At 34.5% G+C, this 24,247-nt stretch overlaps 1 protein-coding gene across 1 annotated transcript; it reads right to left on the bottom strand.

The window, feature by feature from the left end:
- Positions 3,115 to 18,189, bottom strand: LOC109342283. Its single transcript, XM_019580297.1, has 9 exons — positions 18,061 to 18,189; positions 17,809 to 17,940; positions 17,485 to 17,610; positions 9,205 to 9,339; positions 8,615 to 8,784; positions 8,002 to 8,107; positions 7,732 to 7,875; positions 7,599 to 7,643; positions 3,115 to 3,358 (listed from the first exon to the last, which is right to left on the bottom strand). The coding sequence occupies exons 1-9, from the start codon at positions 18,187 to 18,189 to the stop codon at positions 3,248 to 3,250; spliced, it is 1,098 nt and encodes a 365-aa protein (XP_019435842.1). The 3' UTR covers positions 3,115 to 3,247.

Below are 24,247 nucleotides of genomic sequence, written 5' to 3' on the forward strand. Positions count from 1 at the left end.
AGTTATAAGAGATCTTAAACTGACTGAATTGTGCAGGAAGGGAAAACAAGACCAAATGTATGAGTAAGTCTTCCGACATCTCAAGCTTAAGGGCCTTAAGTTTTGAAGCAATATTGGACATTCCCATAATATATTCCCTTATGTTTCCCTTGCCTTGATACCTCATGGAAATCAAGTTTTGTAACAGAGTACTTGTTTCTGCCTTATCACTCTTTGCAAAGCGTTTTTTAATCTCGACAAGGAAAACTTTGGCATTGTTTATCTCATATGAGATAGTACCCCTAAAGACCTCTAGAATGTCGCGCTTAATAATCATTAGACTCATGCGATTAGAGCGATCCCACTTCTCATAATCCTTCCTCTCTTCAGAGGCACTGGATTCCGAAGGAGAATGTGGTTGTTCTACCCTTAATGCATAGTCTAGATCCATGCAGCCAAGAATAATTTCCATGTTCTCTTTCCAGTCCTTAAAATTTGTTCCATTAAGGACCAGAACCGAATTCAGATTTGCAGATATAGAAGCAATTGATGTAGCTGAATCAGACAAAAGACAAAATATTAAAATATGCTCACAACTCAAAATTATCAATATTCTTAAATAATGGTATGTCCAAATCAAGATACCTAGTGCACCATTAATATCAAGTCTTTGGATAGTAATATTAACTACAAGTGGTACTCTTGTTGTAATGGTCAAACATTTATAATAAGGCATGTCAACTGACAAATCCCTCTTTGGATTGATTCATCAGTCACATGTATAAAAAATTTAGAATTATAACATGTTTTTTTATCACATGTGTGTATGATCTTCAGCCAAATACCACTTCAATTGACTCACTTGAAATAACAAACAACTTTAGCGACATTTCACTTCAATTGGCTCACTTGAAATAACAAACAACTTAATGGATAACCAAATAATAATCAAAGTTAATGCACAAAGATATCAAAGCCCCACAAATCTTAAATTTCCCAAAAAAAAAAATTGGGCTCTTGTACTCTCACTTGGGCTCAATAGAAGACAATGCTTCTGTTTAGTTCTCGCTTGGGCGAGCTACTCTCGCTTGGGCGCAATAGAAGCCAATGCTTCTGTTCAGCTCTCGCTTGGGCGAGCTACTTTTGCTTGGGCAAGCGTACTCTCGCTTGAGCAAGAGCACTGCGACAAAACACGAACATGGCGGTTTCTGCATCATTCTTCTCCGAAAAAACCACCAAAAATAAAATAACACCAGAAAAAACATTGATACAATTTCGAATCTATCTACATGCACATGAAAACAATGAATTTCTATCCTAATCAATCCATGGCATAGTTAAATCATCAAACCCTAAACCAATCCAAATTTGGGGAAGAAAAAAGGAACCTAATTTCACACATGAATCAAATTGGGGTGACTCTGATACCAATTGTTGGATTTTCTCTGAATAATCCCTTAAATTGAATGTGGAAACCTAATGATCAGGGCTTTGTTCCTATAACAAAATTTTTATGCCCATACATAAACCCAAATGGAACAACCCTAATCTAGACCGAAGAAACCCCAATTGATTTCATAGTGAAGAAGAAGAGCATACCTTGATTAGCCATTTGGAATTTCAAGGGTATGTGGGTATGAAGATCTTCCAGATGATAGAACCTGATGGTTTTCATTTTGCTTCTCTAGAGGGAAATGAGAAAGCCTAGGAGAGCTTATGTGATCTGATGGAGAGCGTCAACCTTATGTAATTGTGATGGTATTTTTATGTCCTTATGGATAACTCTTCACAATTCACCTTTATTCTCATCAGCCTACTCAACAAAACCTGTTGCTCTACAAATGGTGACCATAACCCTTAAAAGTAACCGTAGTCGGTTACTACTTAAGTTGCAATAATTCTAATTCAGTCCCATCATCAAATCAGAAATTTCCTGAAGGTATCTACACTTATAATATTTCATGACACATATGCCCTTAGCCACCAAATTAATTATTGAAGACCATTTTATATTTGGCTAATTAAATAATGGCCATAAACAATTATAGAATTATATTTGTGACCCATAAATTGTTAGAAATTCTAACATGGTCGTCCTTGGTTGCTTCTGAAGACAGGAAATTAAAAGTAAGATTGCCTCAAATACTATCTCACAACACCAGAAGACAAGAAGAAGCATATAATTCATTCACTTTGTCGAATACTTTCCATTTCTTCATACTCTGTTTCTTACCCCTCTCACACACATCATCATTATAGTGTGTTTTCATATCATTGAAGCTGCATATTATGATCGATATTCCGATCCATTTTTCTTTCTTTCATCATCAATGGTTAGTTCGCTTCTGTCCATGATGGTTAAGCTCAGATATAACTTCTGTCATGGATGGTTAAGCATTGGATGTTTAGCTTCTGTCAATGATGGTTAAGCAAAGATATAGCTTCTGCCAAGGATGGTTAAGCGTTTGATGATATAGCTTCTGTCATGGGTGGTTAAGCGTTGTTATTGCTTCAAATCAATTCCAAGCTGGGAGTTCAGAATTTTCACTCTCCAGCTTGAGGGGGCTGTTGAAATATATTGTATCATATAAATAGTAGTGTATGCGAATATGGGAGATTATATTGTTGGGTTGGTTTTAACGCGTTATTAGTTTCTAAGAATAAAAATGGGTTAGTTGGTTAGTTAGGGTGGTTAATATTTTCTTCCTTTTATAAAAGGATTTCATTGTATAATTCAATTCATTCATTTTGAGTAATGAGAAATATCATTTCTTTAAGCTTTCTTTCTCATTCTCTTTTCTCATCTTTCTTGTTTCATCAAGAAGATTCAAGCATGTCTCCTACTATTTTAACATGGTTTAGTGCAATTTTTCCATGAAAATTGAACCAACCTACCATGTGTCTTCACATGCTTATTTGTAAGAGTTGGATTTTTTTTTAAATCAAATTAATCTCCTATTTCATCCTTGTCGAACCAACTGCCATGCCCATGAATATTATTAATTAACTAATAACTTCATTTTTTTGTTTACTATATAAATTCGTTTTCAGGAGACAAATCCATACATAAAACTCACTATATACATAGTAATTGATCATAACAATAAAATCTACATAAACATACATCACGTCTTCAAGAAATATACTCAAGCATATAATAACATAAACATTCTTACTACATTAAAAGTCTTCTAGTTTTGACTTAATGTCGGGATTCTCAGCAACTCTATATATAACAGTCCAAGTTCATCATATTGTTATAATTATTTCAGAATTCCTCCAATGTCATTTTTCCTTTTCCTTTCTCACCCATATCATCATTAGAAGTTGGCATGCATGTTCTTTCAGTTGTTGGTGCCTCAGCTTTGTTAGGCATATCCTATACAACAATGTAAAGACAAAATCATTCATGGATTTGATTACACATCACTAAATTATATAAAACTGTTATAATGTGTTTTCTCACAAGATGATAATCATACACATGTTCTATAAATGAATAACTTGCCATTGGGAAGTTAAATTACTTCGTTGGACTTCAAATCAAACAACTTGATAATTGCATTTTTGTAAATCAATCCAAGTATTGCAGAGACTTATTAAAAATATTTAACAGGATGATTGCAAGCTAATAGCTACTCCTATGAGATCTGGAACTTACATTAATACGGATGAAGCAGGAAAAAGCATTGAAATATCAATCGAGGTATTATTGGATCTCTTATATTTAACTGCTAGTAGACCTGATATCATGTTTAGTGTATGTATGTGTGCTCGCTATCAATCTAAACTAAAAGAATCGCACTTAGTTGTTGTTAAGAGAATCATGAAATATCTTAAGGGTACATCTAACGTTGGATTGTGATATCCAAAAGGAAGTATATGTGAATTGGTTGGTTATTCGGATTCAGATTTTGCTGGGTGCAAATCTGAGAGGAAAAGTACAAGTGATACTTGTCATATTTTGGGAAATGCTTTAGTCTCTTGGTCTTGCAAGAAACAAGCATGTGTTGTCCTAAGCATTGCTGAAACTGAATATATAGCAACAGGTAGTTATTGTACCCAAGTGTTAAGGTTTAAACAACAATTACGGGATTATGACTTAGAATTGGGGTGCACTCCTTTAAAATGTGACGATACTAGTGCTATAAATCTCACAAAGAATCATGTTATGCACTCTATAATCAAACACATTGATATAAGGTATCACTTCCTTAGGGACCACGTCTAAAAGAATGATGTATCTGTAGAATTTGTTGATACTTACAACCAACTAGCATATATATTCACTAAACCATTGGCAAAAGAACATTTTTATAAAATTAGACGAAAATTAAGCATTCTTGATGAAGCATACTTATCTTAAATGCTTATATATGATTATATGTGTGCTTTATTATATCTATTTCATGCCTACTTGAACTTAAATATGTTTAATTATGTTTAAAATTTCAATTTTTGGGCTAAAAATCATTTTCATAGCTTAATTTTGCCTAAAAATAAGTTTGATGGGGTCAGGAATCAATTACACTAGAGAGTAACCGATTACAAGGTTGAACAACGTGTTTCAGTAATCGATTACTGGGTTGAACAGCGTGTTTCAGTACCCGATTACTCAAAATGAGTAAAAGATTACTATATGTTGTTGTTTGAAAATTTTAAATTTTTTAATTTAAGTAACCGATCACTCAAAGTGTGTAACCGATTACTCTGTGACGTTATATATGTATTTTTCCTGAATTTTTAAACTTTTTCAAGCTCACCTTCCTCATCAACTTGTGTTCTCTCTTGCTCAAACCTCTTAAACCCTCAAATCTTCGTTTTTGATCCGCTTTGGGTGATTTTTGTGTATATTCATCTCATATTTTCAATTCTACACACTTATACACCATCATTTTCGTGTTTAGTGGCCTAAATAAAAAAATAACCCAAATCTCCAAAACTCAAAAATCTAAGAACTCAAAAACCTCAATTTATGGCTTCCTCTTCTAGATCAAAGAAGCAACGCAAAAATGTGACTCAAAGGAACCAAGGAACCAAAGAACTTCATCTTTGGAGTCTAACCCTCTGGATTTGACAAGACTTCTTGCTAATGATGAGCAACGTAAAATCTTTGAGGAGCACTTCCATGGTCGCATTATCTTCACTCCCAAATAATCTCGGGAACTTTGAGTTTGAAGATTTTCTATTTCCTTATCTCTTAAGACAACAAAACATTTTCGATTTCTGTTGTGAATCAAATGAAATTTATCCTGAACTGATTAGAGTATTTTTACTGTAACATGAACTTTAGGAAAAACCGTCTTATTTCCTATGTAAAAGGAAAAGACATTACTTTGGATTTGAAAATCATGAATTCATTGTACTGTAACATACCCTATCAAGGGAGCATTGCAGGTTTCGGCATTGTATGCGAATGAGAAAATTATGATCAAAAAGATTTTTATTATTCTCTGTGTAGAATTACCAAAGAGGAAATAGAAATGCTTAAGCAACAGGGTTATGGTGAAACTGTTAAAAATAGAGATATCCTATCTGCTGGACATCTCAAACTAGAAGACTGTTTACTTCATTATTTTCTGAGCTATGTCATCTTACCAAATTTTCAAATCACTCCCAAATAAGTGATATATAACTCCAATTGATGTATCTATGAAATTTAATCTGAAAATCAATTGGACTCTGATGATAATGAGACAAATATGGTCTATAAGAGGTACCCAAAGCTCTTTGCCATATGCAATCTTCGTAACAAAATCCTTGAGCATTTCGGTATTTCTACTGTTGGAGAAACTAAGGTCCCGCTTAGCCTTCATGAAAGCCATATTGATGTGGATGTAATCCACAAAATGAGCTTCACATTTGATCTTTGTGACTGGACCTACAAGCATAAGAAAGATAAACCTCCTACTCCTGAACCAGAACCTACCCGTGCTAATCCTTCTAAACCTCAACCTTCTGAGTTTCATGTTCAATCTTCCTCATCTGCTGTCATGCCTTCAAATCAGATGATTATGGATGAGTTGATTTTTCTTCGAGGCTACATCACTAACCGGATGGATGCCTTTGATACTCAGAATCAACAAATCTAGTTTGAACTTCGTTGTCTCTCTTCTAAGTTGAGTAACATAGACGTTGATGAAGACAATTCTGAGCCTGAATCTTAGACTTTATCTGTTGTTAGGATTTTCTGGCTGCAATGTTAATTTCTCATGTTTTCGGACAAATTTCTATTATGTTGTTTGAATTGTTGTTTGCATTGTTAATGCTTGAATATCTTTTTACTTTTATGATATTGCTCAAATTTTATCATATCTTGTTATCGATATTATATTGTGCTATAACATATTATTACATGTTATATATATCCTATTGCATATATGCGATATATATTGTGTTGAACTCTTGGCTTTTCTACTTTTGATGAAGTAAAAAATGGGAGAAAAGTTGGGAGAGTGTATTTTCTGTTTAAAATATTTCAGGCACAAAACTCCAAATGAAAGGGAGAGCATACAATATAGGGGGAGCATACTCAAGACAAGTCAATAATATCAAAAAGTATAATACTCTCAGAAAACTACACTGCTAAGAAGATATTAGTTTGTCATCATAAAAAAGGGAGAGATTGTGAAGAAGATCTTTGCTCCTGACCTTGGCACGGTTTTGATGAAGACACCAACATTACCAAAAAGAAGAATACTTATGAAGACAATGAAGATTCAAGTTTCAAGATATTCAAGTCTTTTAGTCTAAGTCTAAATAGGTACTTCTATCCTATACTCTTAATTATACAATAGTAGTAATGCTCAAACTAATTTTAAAAGAAAATTGAAACACTTCAAAATACTTGAAACAATTTTCAAAAATTGTGTGTAACGAGTTACTTCATCTAAGTAACAAGTTACGTGTGTGAGAAAATAGTTATCTAACTTAAAACTGATCAGAGTAATCCATTACTATATTTGCGTAACAGATTACCAGTGTTATTAAAGTTGAGTAACCGATTACTCAACTTGCTATAATCGATTACTCTAATTCGAAAATAAATGATTAGTGGACAAAACATTTGAGTAATCGATTACTCAATGTTGTAATCGATTACTGAGAGAGTTGTTGCATCATATTTCCAAAATTCAAAGTGAATGAATTTCAACCCAAAAGACATGTTTTCATTCCAATCAATTTCTACCCTTTCAAAGAGACATTTTGGCTGATTGGAAAGTCCATATAAAGACATTGAAACTCACAATCATAACATACAACATATACACAACTCTTATATAAATTTCAAAAGCTCTCACACATATTCTGAAATTATTTTCTGGACTTTTTGCAACAAGTTCTTCAACTTTCAACTCATAATCTTTAGTGGAAAAATCTCTTGTGCTGCAAGAGTACTAGACGTAGCCTTCAGTGGAAAAGAAGGTGAACCAAAATAAAAATTCTTGTGTATTCTCTTCTCCTTATCTCTTTGATTTTACTTTTTAATTTTCTGCATATATTTTCCGCGCACTTTAACTCTCGATTTTGCAGAAAAAGTAGCCATTATTTGAAGTCAACTAATTCACCCCATCTTAGTTGTAATCTCAGTCTTACAGATCAAATGTAGAAAATCATACCTCGACCATAACGCTGGTAGCCATTTTTGATGTGCCATGCACAACCTATAATAGATAACCATTATATTATAATGTGCAGACAACACTGAATTAAATTGTACAACAAATTTAATTATGGAAAACATGAACATACTCTATTTGGGGTTGCTGTAACATGTGCAAAATGTTCATTCGGTTTGTAAATTGATAATGGAATGATGGCCAATGCTTGAGCTTGATGAAAAGCATTGTCTGTGGCTTTGGTTCCTGGTGGTAATTTTGCAGAGGATATTGATTGCTATCACAAATAAGAAGTATTATCAATTGCATTAATAGCTGATTGAACTACTATCTTATGATATATACAATAATAATAAATTCATGATTTCTAGGAATAAATAAAGGATTGAAATAAAATATTTACATAGAGCAAGCTTTGATGGTAATTAGCAACCATTTGCTTTTGCCTAGCTTGTGCAAGTTGGTGACTATAACTTTGATACAGGTTTACTACTTGCTTTGGCATAGTTCTATATATGAGGAAAAACTCAAGATTTCAGAAAGATACTTTGATGCCATGCAGCAATTAAAATATAAGATATTAATTTTGAAACTACATAATAGAAACAATATTGTATCCACGATCCTCTCTTGGTACCTGAGAGGAAATTACATCAAAAGCAATGTAATGTAATTTTTCTATCCTTTAATTATAATAATATGTCATTTATCTCCTTGAAACTAAGAGCAAAATCAATCATTTTCCTCTTCAATACTAGAAAGGATTCATATGCACATGTTTCTAAATAAAGAAACTTTATATTTATATATATATATATATATATATATCATGAGAGGGTTCCTATATATATTAATAACACAAACTACTGAAAACATCATAAACTAATAACTCAAGAATAAAATCATAACTTTTTAGTCATTCTTGTAATTCTCCAAATACCTTTTATGTAGTACTATATATCCCTTTATAATGAGTATCCTTGATGAGAAAGAAATCCACCATGTTGATTTCATACCTTGGCGATTTTAACTCAATAACATTCTTAGCAATGTTTGGGTTGTCATCCTTATGTGTTTTTTCTACTACATTTCTTGTAGTTTCTTGCACAAGTCTTTGATCAACAGAACTAGAAGTTGGCATGCATAACCTTTTCATTTTTTGTGCGTCTGTTGTCATGTCACTTCCCTATACAAGATAGTAATAATAACCTTAGTCATAACCTAAATTCAAGTATCATTAAAGATATAACAAATTATACAAGTATCATATCATGCCATCTATATATATATATATATATATATATATATATATATATATATAAATCACTTAGGGTCTGTTTGTAAGTTAGTCTTTGAAGGATAACATGGGGAAATGAAAGAATTGAGAGCCATAAAATATATTTATGAAATGACTTTAAATGTTTCATTTCCCTTACTTACCCTTCAAAACCCAACTTGCAAACATGTCCTTAGGGATTCATAGGATAATTTGATGGTTAGGGTACAAGATTTAAGAAATAGAGTGAAAGAAGTTATGAGTTCGAGTCTTACTCATAACAAAATACTAAAATACTAACATTTGTCTATAAAAAAATGAATCACTCACCTTGTCTTCTATTAGCATCATTTGTTTATCTTTCTTAGTATTGCTATATTTTCCAGGGTAATCCTCATAAAGGATAAACTTGACAACTTCATTAACAGATCTAAACACCCTGCTAGATTGTGGGTGGTGATAAAACTGCAAGGAATGTTACATATCAAAAGTTAAATACACTAGCATTAATTAACTGTTATGATATGTAATATTTTTGGTAAATCATGTAGTGCAATTGAAATCTTTGCAACATGTGTATCACTTTCTTGCCTAAATTCTTCATTGTCACCTTCTTCATCGACCTTCAACTTGTGGGGTATCAAAATTAAAAGATGATCAAAGTGGTAACTTGAATATTGTTATTAATAATGTTGTAAGTTCCTTGCCTAGAACTAATATGCTCAAGACTAATGGTGTTATGACTAGCCTCAAGTTCATGCCAACAGCAGCCATGCTTATACCAATGGCAAGCATGCCTAAAATCAATATGTGCACATTGGGCATGATCAAAATCAGCAACATAGTTGATGCCCCAAATCTGGCCAATGTCCTATTCTTGATCAAAACAGATTGGGTAGACCAAGACATTGCCCTGCATCAGCTGCGCCAGACCAGGATCTTGAGACAACTTCATATGCATCAGGCTAGAGTCACAAGACAGTATCAGATGCACCAGATGCATCAGTTGCACCAGGCTAGAGCTGCCCCATGCACGACTCAGGCCATTCAAAGGACTTCCTCTCGGACCAAGCTTAGGCACCTGCATCAGGCCACCCATTCAGTCACGGTTCGGGCCAAGCATCAATCAAGCAAGGCCAAGGATCAATCAAGCAATCTAACCATAATTTTGGGCATGAGACCAATGGGCTTTCTGTTGCTTGCAGTCCAAGTCATTGTGTTATTCGTGTGTTTTATCATATTTAACATGTGCTAAATATGCTAATTAAGTTAGTTAAGTTAGTTGATTTGTTATTGAGAGTTGTTAAAGGATTCTTCTTTCTATAAATAAGAAGAATCAAGTTTGTATAATTTGTTAATTCAATCTCTAATAAAAGTATCAAGTATTATTCTTTTCTTATTCTCTTTGCCACATATATTCATCTATTTTCTCGCATTATTCTTATTCAACAAGAAGAACTTTGTTCCTTATTGATTCTTTTCTTTTCTTTGATGGTATCAGAGCTCTATTAAGGGCTATGCTACATTCATCATGTCCTTCGAGACATCATCTTATGCCAATGTCACTCACACCAATCCTACCCAAGATCTAGACTCTCCTTACCATATGCACCCCTCAGAAAATCCTACAAATGCCCTTGTCTCACCTCTTCTGAATGATGAGAATTATCATCAATGGGAAAGGGCAATGAGGATGAGTCTCATATCCAAACAGAAGATCTCCTTCGTTGATGGATCAATCAAAATCCCTTAAAAAACAGACCTTATTTATAGAGCATGGGAGAGGGCTAACAATATTGTAACATCATGGATAACTAGGTCAATCACACCTTCAATAGCACAAAGTGTCATATGGATTGATAAGGCCTATGAGATATGGCATGAGCTAAGTGAAAGATTCTCTCATGAAAATCTTTACAAAATTGTAGAGTTGCACAGAACCATCACCAACTTCACACAAAAAGGTCTTGATGTGTCCAACTATTTTACAGATTTAAAGACACTTTGGGATGAACTCGATAACTTTAGGCCTATGCCAAAATGTAGATGTGAAGTGTAATGTTGTGGTGATGTTCTTTCTTATGTGAGGAATCATAGAATGGAGGATAGAGTGATAGTTTTTCTTATAGGTCTTAATGATTCCTATGCAGGGGTCAAGTCACAAATCATGATCATGGATCTCTTACCTAACATGAGTAAGGTCTTTGCTCTCATCATTCAACAAGAAAGACAGATGTATGGACAAGAATTAGAATCCAAGTCCATGGTTGTGTCAAACAATTGGAGAAAGGGAAGTTATTCTAGAAGAGGCCAAGGTTCAGGAAAACCATTTTTGCCCATTGGTTATGGAAGAGGCAATTCAAGTGGTCCGGGAAGAGGCTCATGGAACAAGAACTCTAACAATAACAAATATTACACTCATTGTAAGAGGAGTGGACACACTAGAAACATGTTATAAGTTGCATGGGTTTCCAGCTAATTTTGGAAAGAGTGATCGAGTATTCTCAGTTGTAAGTTCAAGAGTGGAGGATCTGACACACACCCTGGGACAGCAGACATATCAAAATGGACCCGTGTATGGATTAAGCAAGGAACAATACCAAAGATTGATAAGTATATTGAAGTACCTAAGTGAAGAATTTGGCAAACTGAATCAGAATGATTCAAATAATATCACCAGTAGTGTGTTACAGCCACATCCATTGGCCTCAATAACCAAGTAACAGGTAATTCTAAAACCATTAATTCTTTTGTCAGTTGGATACTGGACAGTGGTGCCACAGACCACATAAGTTCCAGCCTGAACAATTTCTCTGCATATAGAGAAATAAAGCCTATTAGGATAAGATTGCCCAATGGGAATGAGGTAATAGCAAATTTTGCTGGGACAGTTTCACTCCTCCCTGAATTAGTCATTCACAATGTTTTATATCTACCCAATTTTGCATACAACTTGATATCTATATCTAAACTTGCCTCAAACTGAAAATGTATGCTATCTTTTGATGCTAACCATTGTAAAATCCGGGAAAAGAAGTCCTGTTAAATCTACCAATGGCCTATATGTCTTGCAAGTTCCTAAACACTCACATCACATAAATATTTCTGCTTCTATATCTTATTCAAATGTATGACACTTTAGACTAGGACATGCATCGCACAATTGTATGAATAAAGTAAATAATATGTTTCCTTTTGTTGAATTCAATAAACACTACATGTGTGATGTATGCCATCAAGCCAAACAAAAGAAATTACCTTTCCCTTTAAGTTATACTCACTCTTCACATAGATTAGAATTGATACATGTTGACATATGGGGGCCCTTTCATATCCCCTCTGTTCAAGGATACAAATATTTCTTGTCCATAGTTGATGACTATAGTAGATACACTTGGGTTTATCTAATGAGGTCTAAGGCAGAGACCTCTAAGAATCTGCAAGAATTTGTCTTAATGATAGAAAATCAACTGAATCTTAAGGTAAAGATTGTAATGAGTGACAATGGGCCTGAATTTAATATGAAACCTTTCTATGCTAATAAGGGAATCATACACCAAACTACTTGCATTTATACTCCTCAAAAAAATGGAATAGTTGAGAGAAAACATCAACACCTTTTGAATGTAGCTAGAGCTCTATTGATACAAAGTAGTTTCCCAAGGTTTATTGGTCTTTTGCTTTGAAACACTCTGCTCATGCAATAAATGTTTTACCTACTTCTGTCATTGAGAATAAGACTCCTCATGAAGTCTTATTTAAAACTAAGCCTAATATAAACTCATTAAGAGTATTTGGATGTCTTTGCTACGTTAGCACACATAGCCGTTCCAGAGACAAATTTGATTCTAGATCAAATAAATCCTTCTTCCTAGGATACAAGGAAGAAGTTAAAGGATATGTGACCCTCAACCTATCTACTAGAGCCATAGAAGTTAATAGGAATGTGGTTTTCTATGAGAACATTTTCCCTTATATCCCTCAAGAGTTACTCAATCCATAAATAAATAAGGAATTGTGTGAAACTAACCCTCTCACCTTTGAAGACACTACCTTTTTCCAACCTGAAGACATAAACAATATAGAAAGTCATAGTGAGAGATCTAGTGACCAAACTCTTAGGGACTGTGAAAACCAAAACCTTAGAAGAAGTAGTAGAGTTCCTAAGACTCCTACCTACCTCCAAGATTACAATTGTGCCTTATTGAACAAAACCAGTATTCCTACAACTCTTACCAAGTATCTCATATCTTCTTACATAAACTATGATAGGCTTTCAAAGGGTCACAAATCTAGAGTCTTATCTTTAACTACAAACATTGAGCCAAAGACTTACTCTCAGACCATCAAATTCCCTCAATGGCGGATGCTATTAACAAAGAGCTATCTTCCCTCCAAGAAAATAACACCTGGGTCATAACCAATCTACCTAAGGATAAGTCTGATATATGATGCAAGTGGGTGTTTAAAGTCAAATATAATGCTGATGGAAGTATTGAGAGACATAAGGCTAGATTGATTGCTAAGGAATACACTCAAACTGAAGGGTGGACTATCTTGAAACCTTTTCACTTGTTGCCAAAATATCAACTATTAGACTTATGCTAGATTTGGCTTCCATACACAATTGGCACATTAAACAACTAGATGTTAACAATGCTTTTCTCAATGGAGAATTACATGAGCAGGTCTATATGACCATATCCCCTAGCCTCTCTAATACCCAAACTAATGAAGTCTGTAAGCTTTAGAAGTCCATATATGGCCTTAAACAGGCCAGTAGGCAATGGTTTGTCAAGCTCTCTAACTTTCTTGTCAAAAATGGATACCATAAGTCTAGGGGTGATCACTATCTATTTATTAAGTGGTCCTCCAAAGATCTAACCACTGTTATATTAGTTTGTGTGGATGATATGATCCTTACTTGCAACAACATTGATGAGATCAATAGCCTCAAACAAATCCTAGATAAAACCTTCAAATCCAAGGACCTAGGTGATCTTAAGTATTTCCTTGGGTTTGAAATTGCTAAAAGCAAAACTGGAATTTCTATGAACTAGAGAATATATGAATTGGAAATCCCCTCTGATGTAGGGATGATTGGGTGCAAGCCATCCACTACCCTCATGATTCCTAGTGCTCATGTCTTCCAAGATAACAATGACCCTTTTAAAGATCCTCATGCTTATAGAAGATTGATTGGAAGATTGATATACTTAACCAACACTAGACCTGATATCACCTTTTGTGTCAATCAATTAGCTCAATTCATGGCTTTTCCTACTAATTTACATTACACTGCTGCCATGAAAGTCCTTAGATATATAAAGGGCTCCCCTGCTCTTGGATTATTTTTTTCCTGCCAATTCAATTGTGCAGCTCAAGGCCTACACTGATAATGATTGGGCATCTTGCCCAGACACTAGAAGATCAGTAAGTGGATATTGCATATATCTAGGAGATTCATTGATCTCTTGAAAATCAAAGAAACAGATGACCATTTCTAGAAGCTCTTGTGAAGCAGAATACATGGCACTAGCCTTAACCACTTGTGAGATCACTTGACTCAATTATGTATTAGAAGATTTATAATTTAATTACTCTATGCCTACCATACTCTACTGTGATAATCAATCTGCTATCTATCTTGCTTGTAACCTTGTTTTTCATGAAAGGACAAAGCATATTGAGATAGATTGCCACACCATAAGAGAGAAATGCAGCCAAGGTTTGATTAAACTCCTACCTGTCCCTACTCATTTACAACTTGTTGATGCCTTAAATAAGGCATTAGGACCAACTGTTTACAAAGATATAAAGTATCACTTTCTTGCCTAAATTCTTCATTGTCACCTTCTTCATCGACCTTCAACTTGTGGGGTATCAAAATTAAAAGATGATCAAAGTGGTAAACTTGAATCTTGTTATTAATAATGTTTCAAGTTCCTTGCTTAGAACTAATATGCTCAAGACTCATGGTGTTGTGACTAGCCTCAAGCTCATGCCAACAGCAACCATGCTTATGGCAATGGCAGGCAGACCTGAAATCAATATGTGCACATTGGGCATGATCAAAATCAGCAACATAGTTGATGCCCCAAATCTGCCCAATGTCATGTTCTTGATCAAAACAGATTGGGTAGACCAAGACATTGCCCTGTATCAGCTGTGTCAGTCCAGGGTCTTGAGACAACTTCATATGCATTAGGCTAGAGTCACAAGACAACATCAGATGTACCAGATGCATCAGTTGCATCAGGCTAGAGCTGCCCCATGCACAACTCAGGCCATTCAAGGCACTTCCTCTAAGGCCAAGCTTAGGTACCTGCATCAGGCCACCCATTCAGTCACAGTCCAGGCCAAGCATCAATCAAGCAAGGTCAAGGATCAATCAAGCAATCTAACCAGAATTTTGGGCATGAGACCAATGGGCTTTCTGTTGCTTGCAGTCTAATTCATTATGTATTCATGTGTTTTATCATATTTAACATGTGCTAAATATGCTAATTAAGTTAGTTAAGTTAGTTGGTTTGTTATTGAGAGTTGTTAAATGATTCTTCTTCCTATAAATAAGAAGAATCAAGTTTGTATAATTTGCTAATTCAATCTCTAATAAAAGTATCAAGTATTATTCTTTTCTTATTCTCTTTGCCACATATATTCATTTTCTTTCTCGCATTATTCTTCTTCAACAAGAAGAACTCTGTTCCTTCTTGATTCTTTTCTTTTCTTTGAATGTGTACATTGTTATTTTATATTTATGAACCGCACTAGACATGAAAGCAATGTTATTAAAATCGGACCGGCCATCAAACCTGTGAGGGTACTGGTTTAGTGGTATTGTGGTTCAACAAGTTGTTCGGTAATTAAACCGCATGGGATTAAACCTGTTAAATCGGACATACATGCTTATATATATGTGTGTGTAAACCTGTAACAAAAATTATAAATCAGGTTCTTTGTGAAAAAAATATTTCTAAATTGTTCCTAATCGTTTCGGGTAAATCTGTACTAATATAGGGTTATTGTTTTTAATTCTTAATGATTGGTTAACATTGGCGTGTAACTAAATAGCTTTCTTTGTTCCAACTTGCACGGCACTCCTAGGAAGTGTGAGTGATCACTGTGCCAAGTATGCAAAGTGTCTTGTTGTAATCGTGAGGCAACCTTAAGTTGTCCATAGCAGAAACTAGTTTCCTTTTCTCATTCATTATTATCATCATATTGTGCAGTAGCTGCATTTTCCTAAAGAAAGTTCAAGGGCAAAACTTCAACTAGTTTACATACACCATACTGTTGCCTAATGCCTACAAATTGTGTAACTTAGGTTTTTCCTATGATCAAAAGCAAATACACCAATAATATTTCTCTCATTTTCATGTATATTTATGTAAATGAGGTCATATAGTTGAATTTTTTTTATTATATGTAAATATAAGTGATATACATACTTAATGAAATGTAAAAACTGAAGCTAAAAAGAAGTATTAACAATTTCAATGCATAAATCTATACAATCTTACCTCAGAAGAGTAGAAGGAAGAAGACCAGATGTGTCGGTAGTAGAAGACTAGATGCTCCAGTGGTAGAAAACTAGATACACGATGAATTGAGATATTGGATGAGAAGAAGGAAGCTTGGAACTTTGATGGTGAAGGAAGGAAGTGTGGAAGTGAGATGTTGGAGAAGTAAAGAAGAAAGGGGATTAAGAAGAAAAAGGATTCAGAAGAAAGGGGATTAAGAAGTGAGATGTTGAGTCTGTTCGTGAGATTTCTGAATGAAGAAAAGGGGTTTCTATGTGCCTATGTGGGGTTTTTGCATAAAAGGCAATCTTTTTAGAAATGTGTGTTAAAACACTAGATGCTAACATATTAATGTTTTAATTTTAATATATACTTATATGTTTCGTAGCTTGGTGATTATTCAAGGCTATAGTAAATAACCCTAACAAATGTGTTCATCCATTATAAATTTCCTTACTCATGAATCTCCAGTTTGTAAACCAGGGCTCTCGCTCAACGACTCTACATCTTGCTTAGGGATTGGGTATTTTTCGCTAAACGAGGCCAAAGGAGTAATTTTGTTTTTTGTCGCTCAGCAAACATGGATTTCTCTCTTAGCAAACATGGATTTCTCAATGAGTGCTCAACTAGATATCCTCATTGAGTAACACTTTGACTCGTTAAGCGAGTAGTTCAACTTTTTCACTTATGTTTATAACTTTTTTACTCTTTTTAACAAGGAAAGTTGGTGTCATTTTGAACCCAAGTCCATTAAAAGGGAGAGAATAACTTGTAGGGAAGTGGTATCTACTTCTATTATGAAATATCTACTCCCCTAACTCAATGTCTAGTGATTCATCTTGAACCTCCAAAACACCTATTATTCCTACGTTTTAAAACAAAGCAAAGATATACAACTATAGATTGAAACTTTTTTGTAAAGGAGAAATTAAGTTAAAAGAACCTAATAAGAGCCAAAACTTAAGGTTAATTTACCAATAGTTATAATGTGAATGCTGCTTAACATCTTACATGCAATATTACTTAAATAAATAATGTGTTATCCTCTTTTATTAAGTTTCTTATCTTCAAAAGATACAATCTTTACCTTTTCACACTTATCATTCTTTTCACGCTGCCTCAATTCAACACTCCATCCATTAAACCTTTCTCTATACGAAAGCTTATGTATAGGCACAACAATAAAGTTGTTCTCTTCATTAAAAGAAAGTAGCTGCAATAATTGATAAGCAAGTAATATTATATGAAAATTTAGATATTGTATTTCACAAGTGTCTCCCAATCACAATGCTTGTTTTCAGCTTTGCTTTCTTAGGTGTAGCCTGTAAATGTTCACCATCATATTTATATAATTATAGGATTGAATCAGATTAAATTGTACTTAGGGTTTAAAAATGAAAAATATACTTACTGGGTCCTGGGTAGCAACATTTGAATCAAGTTCATTTGGTACACCTATTGTTTTAGGAACATCCTCTAACACTTCTTCAGAAATGTTTTTTTCCATTGATGGTGGTGGAAATTTTACTGCGGGTATTGCATTCTATAACAAATACAAGAAGAAAAATGAAATATTTGAAGTACTTATTATAAAACTAATAGAATTGAATAATAAATTCAAGAGTGGATATTATTGAAGAAATGATTGAAATACATTACTTACATTGACCACTGATTTGAAAATACTTTCTAGTTGACGATGGCGATCCAGATTTTCATCATCTATCACAACTTCTGTTGGTTTTGTGAGTTGTAAATAAGTTACTGGTGCAACTTGTAATGGTGTTGACATGCTTCAGTGACAGAGAATATAAGATTTCAATCAAGAGAAACTTGTGATGTTTATTACTAGCTATGTAATGATGGATTTCTCAATTTAGTAAGAGCTCTGATTCCACTTGTTAAGGTTAGAGCACAATGCGGAAGCACAGGATTGAATCAATTGAGAACAAAAGAGAAGCAAGTAAAGGATAAAGAAAATAACACACAAGATTTAACGTGGAAAAACCCCTCAGTGTGAGAGGAAAAAAACCACGGGCGATCAAGAGCAAAATTCCACTATGTAAAAAAGAAGAGTACAAGAAATCCTCTTATAATGATGAGGACAAATGACAATATTTTTTCTCACAAATACTCTCTCAAATGGAACAAGAATTCTCACCAAGAATGCACTCACAATATATGTGTAAATGAAAGAGATGTTGTGTGTTGTGAAGATGATTTTGAAGCTCTCTATATGTGTCCTTTTATAGGCAAGCAAAGTCTTGGTATCTTGGATTCCAAGCATTGGATGCTTGGAAACAAAGCCATAAAAGTGACATAAAATGCCCTTAAAGAGAGCCATAAAATTGTCATAAAATTCTTTTAAGGCATAGTAATGAGAGGCATCTAACAATCTCCACCTTGGCTCGAATTTGATAAGTTGCTCATCGCCAAATAATGCCCCGAAGGGCACTCAAGTGCTGTAGAGACCAACCAAGTCCAAGCAAAGTTGGAACTTGGTATTCGGAAGTGGCTTGGTAAGTATATCTGCTGGATTCTCTGATGTGTGAATCTTTTCCACCATAATTTCACCAATAGCAACAATATCTCGGATAAAGTGACGTTTTATATCAATGTGTTTGGTCTTGTCATGATAACGATTATTCCTGGTCAAATGAATAGCACTTTGACTATCACAAAACACTGTAAGAACACCCTGTATTAGACCAAGTTCATTTACCAAACCTCGGAGCCAAATAGCCTCCTTCACACCCTCCGTTGCTGAAATATATTCTGCTTCAGTCGTAGACAATGCAGCAATGGACTGAAGAGTAGCTTTCCAGCTAATAGCACTATTACAGAGAGTAAAGATGTAACCAGAAAGAGACCTCCTTCTGTCAATATCACCACCATAATCCGAATCAACATAACCTACAACGTCATCAGTTGTAGCCTTGTTTCTGTCAAATACCAAGCCAATACCAGAAGTACCTTTTAGATACCGAAAAATCCATTTTACAGCACTCCAATGATCCTTTCCAGGATTATGCATATATCGACTTACCATGCTAACAGCATATGCTAAATCAGGTCTAGTGCACACCATAGCATACATAAGACTACCAACTGCACTAGCATAAGGAATATGTGACATACGCTCCATCTCTTCCTCTGTATGTGGGCAAAGATCTAAAGATAACTTGAAATGTGCAGCAAGTGGAGTAGAAACAGGTTTACAATTATTCATATTAAACCTTTCAAGCACTCTTTCAATATATTTCTCTTGGGATAAAAACAATTTACCAGCTTGACGATCCCTGTGAATCTCCATACCAAGAATTTTCTTGGCTGCACCTAATTCTTTCATCTCAAACTCATTATTGAGTTGAATTTTCAATTTCCGGATCAAAGACTTGTCACGTGAAGCAATTAGCATATCATCAACATACAGTAACAAGTATATGAATGATTCATTTGGAAATTTCTGGAAATAAATACAGTCATCAAATTGACTCCTGCAATAACCTTGCCCAATCATAAAAGAATCAAACCTCATGTACCATTGTCTGGGAGCTTGCTTAAGGCCATATAATGATTTCTTCAATCGACAGACAAGATGCTCCTTATCAGGAACAATAAATCCTTCAGGTTGTTCCATGTAAATTTCTTCTTCCAGCTCTCCATGTAGAAAAGCTGTCTTTACATCAAGTTGCTCCAACTCCAAATCAAATAAAGCAACAAAAGCAAGCAAAACACGTATAGAAGTATGACGAACAACAGGTGAGAATATCTCATTAAAGTCAATACCTTCCTTTTGATTAAAACCTTTAACAACTAGTCGTGCTTTGCATCTTGGATCTTCAACCCCGGGAATACCGTCTTTCTTCTTATAGATCCATTTACATCGTAATGGTCGTTTGCCTTCGGGAAGCTCTGTCAAAGCCCAAGTACCATTCTTATGAAGACTTTCAATCTCTTCATTCATAGCCACTAGCCACTGTGACGAATCAACACAAGAAACAGCTTCTGTATAGCTGGCAGGTTCAACATCATCATTTACCTCTTGTGCAACTGACAATGCATAAGCAATTAAATTATCACCATCAGTGTATCTAGCTGGCCTTTTAATTAGTCTTCTGGTTCTGTCTCGAGCAATACAATAATCATCTTCTTGCTGATGAATAGGAGAAGTTGTACTGTCATCACAATCAACATAATGATCATCAATGCTAGATTGATTTGTAGAGGAAGATGGAACATCAACATTAGGAACTGTAGGTTTCACTATCAACTCCACCTTCTCGCTAGTACCCTGTAGATTACCTGTACTAGTAGAAGAAGACACAATAGATTGTTTTCCAGAAGATAAAAATGCATCCTCATTAAAAGTCACATCTCTGCTAAGAATTAATTTCCGTGACTTTGCATCAGAATACCATAAGCGATATCCTTTAGACTCAGATGCATAACCAAGAAATATGCACTCAACAGCTCTTGGAGCTAATTTACCATCATTAACATGTGCATAAGCAGGACATCCAAAGATTCTTAAGTTAGAATAATCAACAGGATTACCTGACCAAATTTCTTCTGGGATTTTGAAATCAAGTGCTGAATGTGGAGAACGATTAACCAGGTAACAAGCAGTAGATGCTGCTTCAGCCCAAAATTCACGCCGATGCCATAACCCAGCATTTGAGAGCATACAACGAACTCTCTCAAGTAGAGTCCTGTTCATCCGTTCTGCAACACCATTTTGTTGAGGATTTCTTGGAATAGTTTTGTGTCTAGCAATACCATTTTTTGTGCAGAACTCATTAAAATCACCATTGCAGAACTCTAATCCATTGTCTGTTCTAAGCTTCTTCACTTTCTTCCCTGTCTGGGTTTCAACAAGAGTTTTCCACTTCTTGAAAGTGGAGAAAGTCTCATTTTTATGCTGCAGAAAATAAACCCAAACTTTGCGAGAAAAATCATCAATGATGGTCATCATATAGCGACATCCTCCATGAGAAGGAAATTTAGAAGGCCCCCAAAGGTCAGAATGAATATAATCAAGAATACCTTTGGTACGGTGAGTTGCAGTGGAGAAACTAACCTTTTTCTGTTTCCCAAAAACACAATGTTTACAAAAATCCAATTTACCAATGCCATGTTTACCAAGATGACCTTGTTTGCTTAGAAGGTGCATACCTTTTTCACTCATATGGCCCAGGCGCATGTGCCATAATTTGGTAATGTCATTATCATGCATTGAAGAAGATACAGCTGTTGAACCTGTCACAACAGAACCTTGCAAGACATATAAACTACCAATCCGGTTAGCTTTCAATAATACCATAGCACCTTTCAATACCTTTAGAACTCCACCTTCAGCTGAATACCTACACCCGAGAGACTCTAGGGTGCCAAGAGAAATTAAGTTCCGCTTCAAATCTGGAATATAGCGGACATTAGCCAAGGTTCTGACAACACCGTCATGAGCCTTGATCTGAATAGTACCTATTCCTGCAACTTTGCATTGGGTATCATTGCCCATCAAAACAACACCACTGTCAACATGTTCAAAAGTGGTGAATAAGTCCTTATAAGGACACATATGAAAAGTACATCCAGAATCAAGAATCCATTCTGTTTTACTCCTATTATTATAAGAGACAACAGATAAAAGAATATCACCGTCAGAATTGGCTTCAATATTAGCAGCTTCAGAGGATTGTTGAAATTTTCCCTTATCTTGTTTTTCTTGTTTTTTCTTTAAGATAAAACAATCAGGAATGTCATGCCCCGGTTTCTTGCAATAGCGACAAGTTTTGTTGGATTTGCGACCTCTGGATTTGGATCTGAACTTTTTATAATTGGTACTCCCTTTTTCTTGAGTTCTACCTCGAACACTTAAGCCCTCACCCTTGTCCACAGAATTAACTTCAAGATCAAATTTTTCTTTGGACAATAAATTAGATTTAACATCTTCAAAGGATAAGGTATCATTATTTCCATACAACATGATTTCTTTGAAGTGCTTATAGGTAGAAGGTAAAGAGACAACCAACAAAACAGCTTTGTCTTCATCTTCAATATTAATATCAATATTTTGCATATCCATAATAATAGAATTAAACTCATCAAGATGAGTTTGAATAGGAGTACCTTCAACCATACGAATGGTGTATAACCGTTCTTTGAGACGAAGCTTGTTTGCGAGGCTCTTGGTCATGTATAAAGTTTCTAACTTCAGCCACAAAGCCGCAGCGGTTTCTTCATTGGCAACCTCACGAAGAACCTCCTTCGACAAACAAAGTTGAATTGTTGAAAGCGCCTTTTCATCCAACTCGTCCCATTGATCATCGGTCATGGAAACTGGTTTCTTTGACTTCCCATCTAAAGCTTTCTTTAATCCGCTCTGGATAAGAACGGCCCTCATTTGGACTCGCCAAATAGAAAAGCTAATTTTGCCATCAAACTTCTCAATGTCAAATTTTGCAGACATTTTGAAATTCTCAATTTAGTAAGAGCTCTGATTCCACTTGTTAAGGTTAGAGCACAATGCGGAAGCACAGGATTGAATCAATTGAGAACAAAAGAGAAGCAAGTAAAGGATAAAGAAAATAACACACAAGATTTAACGTGGAAAAACCCCTCAGTGTGAGAGGAAAAAAACCACGGGCGATCAAGAGCAAAATTCCACTATGTAAAAAAGAAGAGTACAAGAAATCCTCTTATAATGATGAGGACAAATGACAATATTTTTCTCACAAATACTCTCTCAAATGGAACAAGAATTCTCACCAAGAATGCACTCACAATATATGTGTAAATGAAAGAGATGTTGTGTGTTGTGAAGATGATTTTGAAGCTCTCTATATGTGTCCTTTTATAGGCAAGCAAAGTCTTGGTATCTTGGATTCCAAGCATTGGATGCTTGGAAACAAAGCCATAAAAGTGACATAAAATGCCCTTAAAGAGAGCCATAAAATTGTCATAAAATTCTTTTAAGGCATAGTAATGAGAGGCATCTAACAGATGGAAATACTGACTATAATATGTAAAAAGAAGATAATTAACAACTTCTCATATGTTGATCAATAAGACGTTGTTCTAGTAGTATAATACACAACTAGATCTTTAGGATGACCAAAATGTCAAGAGTTTGATTCTTAGGAGATACACACAAAAAAGGATTAAACCCATAGGATGAGGAGATACACACAAAAAAACTTCTTATATGTTCATGTAGAAAAACCTCTTCTATATGAAAATATAGGTCTTGTTAATTTTCCAGTTTTAATATTTAGTCATGAATGGAGAAAAAAACACCATACATGTTCGTCTTCATAATTGGTTAATGATTTGGATAACAAAGGGATTATAGGAAGGGAAAGTGTTTACTTTACCAAATCAAGAGACAACTTTTTAAATAAAAAAGTAATTTATGATCAAATTAATATATATACTATGAACAACTTTCCTTATAGCTTGAGGCTAATACATTTAAGCGGTGATTTTTAAGTATTTTGAGATGTATGCATTTCTTAAGTATAGAAATTTATAAATTCACCTTTTTATTAAATGGGGAAATATTTTAAAACTTCTTCAGCTGGAGTTAATTTGGCCTATTGGATTTGAATCTAATTCATTTTTATTATGTATTCTCACTATCTGATCTGTGGCTAAAGCTATCTTTCAGAATATATCAAAGTCACATTATTTTTTAATTGAAAAAATTAGCATACATGAAAATGTATATATGAATTCAATTCTCTTAAAATATTTGAATGGCTTCAATTCTCCTTATTTGAATCAAATTATTAAAATGGTGTATTTTCCATTTTTTTATGAAAACATAAGATTTTAAATTATATTTTATT

The sequence above is a fragment of the Lupinus angustifolius genome, chromosome LG03 (genome assembly GCF_001865875.1).
Source record: "Lupinus angustifolius cultivar Tanjil chromosome LG03, LupAngTanjil_v1.0, whole genome shotgun sequence".
In the NCBI taxonomy this organism is placed as follows: domain Eukaryota; kingdom Viridiplantae; phylum Streptophyta; class Magnoliopsida; order Fabales; family Fabaceae; genus Lupinus; species Lupinus angustifolius.